The sequence below is a fragment of the Otolemur garnettii genome, unplaced genomic scaffold (genome assembly GCF_000181295.1).
Source record: "Otolemur garnettii isolate 467f Iridium unplaced genomic scaffold, OtoGar3 scaffold00080, whole genome shotgun sequence".
NCBI lineage: Eukaryota > Metazoa > Chordata > Mammalia > Primates > Galagidae > Otolemur > Otolemur garnettii.
The window spans coordinates 3,019,403-3,022,116 of NW_003852475.1; the positions used below are offsets into that span (position 1 = coordinate 3,019,403).

Here is a 2,714-nt window from a genome sequence, read left to right on the forward strand (position 1 = left end):
GAGGGAGCGGGCGGAGGAGGAAGTGTCATGGCGTCGGGCCGTGGATCTTCTTCTCGCTGGTTCTTTACTCGGGAACAGCTGGAGAACACGCCGAGCCGCCGCTGCGGAGTGGAGGCGGACAAAGAGCTCTCGTACCGCCAGCAGGCGGCCAACCTCATCCAGGAAATGGGACAGCGTCTCAATGTGTATCCTTTCCTGTTCTTGGTTCTCCGGCGCTCACGCCCGGTCTCCCTCGCCTGGTCTCCCGGCCTGGTGCCCTGCGAAAATGGCGCCGCCACCTTGGCTTTTGCTGAACCTTGGCCGCGCCGTAAGAGGAGGAAGGCTCGGGCTTGGGCGGCCGCGAGGGGCCAGCGGAGGGGAGGAGAAGAGTAGAAGAGCCCGGGAATGCGAGCCAGGAGGTTGCGTTGTGTAATCTGTTTGGGGCAGCGCGTGGTGGTGGCGGGGGATGGGAGTGCCGCCCAGACGAGAGGGGAATCTTAAGATTATTGTAGAAAAGGGGGTATTTCTTTGGACTTCTCTCTGTTCCAGGACGGGTGGAGAGTTAAGAAGGTTAGAGATACCGAAAGGCTTAAGTGGTCTCTGCAGCCTTTCCCAGCGCTTCTCGCCGGCTCGATGGCGGTTCTCTTGTGCCGTGGGAGCGCACTGGAGGTCTTTATGTTCTTGGCGTGGTTTTGTATGGGCGTGCGCGCGCGCGCGTTTTAACTGTTTGGTTTTGAGTTTAGTCAGTTGTAGCCATTAATCCTTAGTTCCAGGGCTCTCAATAGCAGTATTAGAATGAAGCGCTCAGCAGTTATTCTTGCATATTTGGCGCGGAGCCTATTCTCCCCCCCCCCTTCCCGCAGTCATTTATTTTAATTTATTTTCAAGTTTTGGTTTGGTTGGTTCTGAGTAAGAGCCATTGGCAAAGAACCGGGGATTTTCCAACAAAATTGTTTTGGAAATGGAGATCTTGTTTTTCTAAGATATTTCCTAAATATTACTTTCCAGCTCTCAGCTTACAATAAACACTGCGATTGTTTATATGCATAGATTTTATATGCACCATTCTTTCACCAAATTCAATAGAAATGTAAGTACTATTTTATTGTCTGTTTTTACTGCCACCAATTTTTAAAATAAATCGATAAGCATAAAAAGATATTTGGTCATTGATTGCATTGCTCAATTTAGTGTTCTTCATTAACAGTAAAGATAAATTAGGTGATAAATTGTTTTGCTTCAAATGTGGGGTTTTTGTGTTTTTTATATTTACAATGAATTAACTACAAGGCACTGTTTACTTAGGCCCTGCCAGGGTTTTTAAGCTAAAAGATAGAGTTAAACAACATTTTTTTCCTTTCACGGTTATTACATCGGTTTTCTTCTTTTAAATTTTATACTTAATATTTGAATAATTTCAGTTGCAGTGTACAGTGTAATTGGGACAAGCCTAGTCATGGTATGGTAGATCTTAATTGTGTTCGACTAATTGTTTCAGATTATTGTGAACTGGAATTAGTTTAATTGTGACATTCCTTTTAAAGATCCAGCTGTTCAACAGAAGTATTTTATTTGTTAACCCAGTCATTTAAGATGTCAGACATTTCTGTTTATCATATATTAGCATTAGTTGTCTCCTTAAATATTTGGTGATTCAGATGTCAACTCTTGCTTCAAATATACTCTCAGGACTATTTATTAGTTTTGGTGTAAAATTTACACTCAAAAGGTCCGTATCCCATAAATATTGACAAATAGAATAATGGCATTTTGTTGAAATTTTTGAGTTATGAAAGACACGATTTATACAGTCAAGGTAATGTGCATACTTTTTTGTTCCATTTGTTAAAGAACATTTCATATTGCTTTATCACTGTTGTGTTTAGAGTGTTAATCTGAAAAGTGTTTATAGGAAATGGACCACAGAAGACTTTCCTGCTGTTTATAGTTAGTCATTAGGACCTTATTTGTAAGAAAAGTTTTAGAAAAGGTTCTTAAAATAATGTTTTCAAAGAGGAAGGAAAAGAAAGCTTCATGATATATATTGATTCCTACTTCAACCTCGTCTAGTTATAAGTCTGATTTTTTTATTTGTTTATCAGACTTATTTATATTTTAATATTTATTTTCATCTTTTACATTTCCTCTTGTTTCTACTTGTCCTGTTTTAAATTTATGTCATTCTTGCTCTGTTTCTAGTTTGCTAGTTATTTCTTGGGCGTAACACTTACGTGCACGATATAGAGTTGTGGAAGAGAAAGGAAGCCATTGGTGATAACATTTAAATTAAGGGTATTAAATTTTTGTTTGAACTTTCTCCAAAGGCAGTAGTGTAGTAGTGAATACTAATATAAATGTGGCTTTCCTTACGTAGCCCTGGATAATGCTGGTAGAAATTACAAGTCAAAAATAGTTCTGGAAATTCTTTATATGGCTGCATATGTCCCATTTGCTGAATTGGGCTTACTTTTGTAATTCTAGTAAATTTTCTCACCAGAAGTCTTCACTTTGGACAGAGGGGACTCTTTAATAATTTGTCTTTCTGGGGTGGTTGGTGTGCTTTTAAAACAAGTCTCTTGGCTTGGCGCCTGTGGCTCAGGCGGCTGGGGCGCCAGCCACATGCACCTGGGGTGGCGAGTTCGAATCCAGCCTGGACCCGCCAAACAACAATGGCTGCAACCAAAAAATGGCCAGGCGTTGTGGCGGGTGCCTGTGGTCCCAGCTACTTGGGAGGC

The 2,714-nt window shown here is 41.4% G+C and overlaps 1 protein-coding gene across 3 annotated transcripts in view; it reads left to right on the plus strand.

The window, feature by feature from the left end:
* Positions 1 to 6: 6 nt before the first annotated feature.
* The window catches only part of CCNT2 (cyclin T2), a 45,131-nt gene continuing 42,423 nt past the window's right edge, over positions 7 to 2,714 (plus strand). For all 3 annotated transcript variants that reach the window (XR_002774486.1, XM_003794374.3, XM_012807963.2), the window contains exons 1-2: positions 7 to 185; positions 988 to 1,069. Coding sequence is in view for 2 of the 3 variants with exons in the window: in XM_003794374.3 (XP_003794422.1) it covers positions 28 to 185; positions 988 to 1,069 (240 nt within the window). In the remaining variant the exon portion in view is untranslated. The remainder of the gene's footprint in view (positions 186 to 987; positions 1,070 to 2,714) is intronic.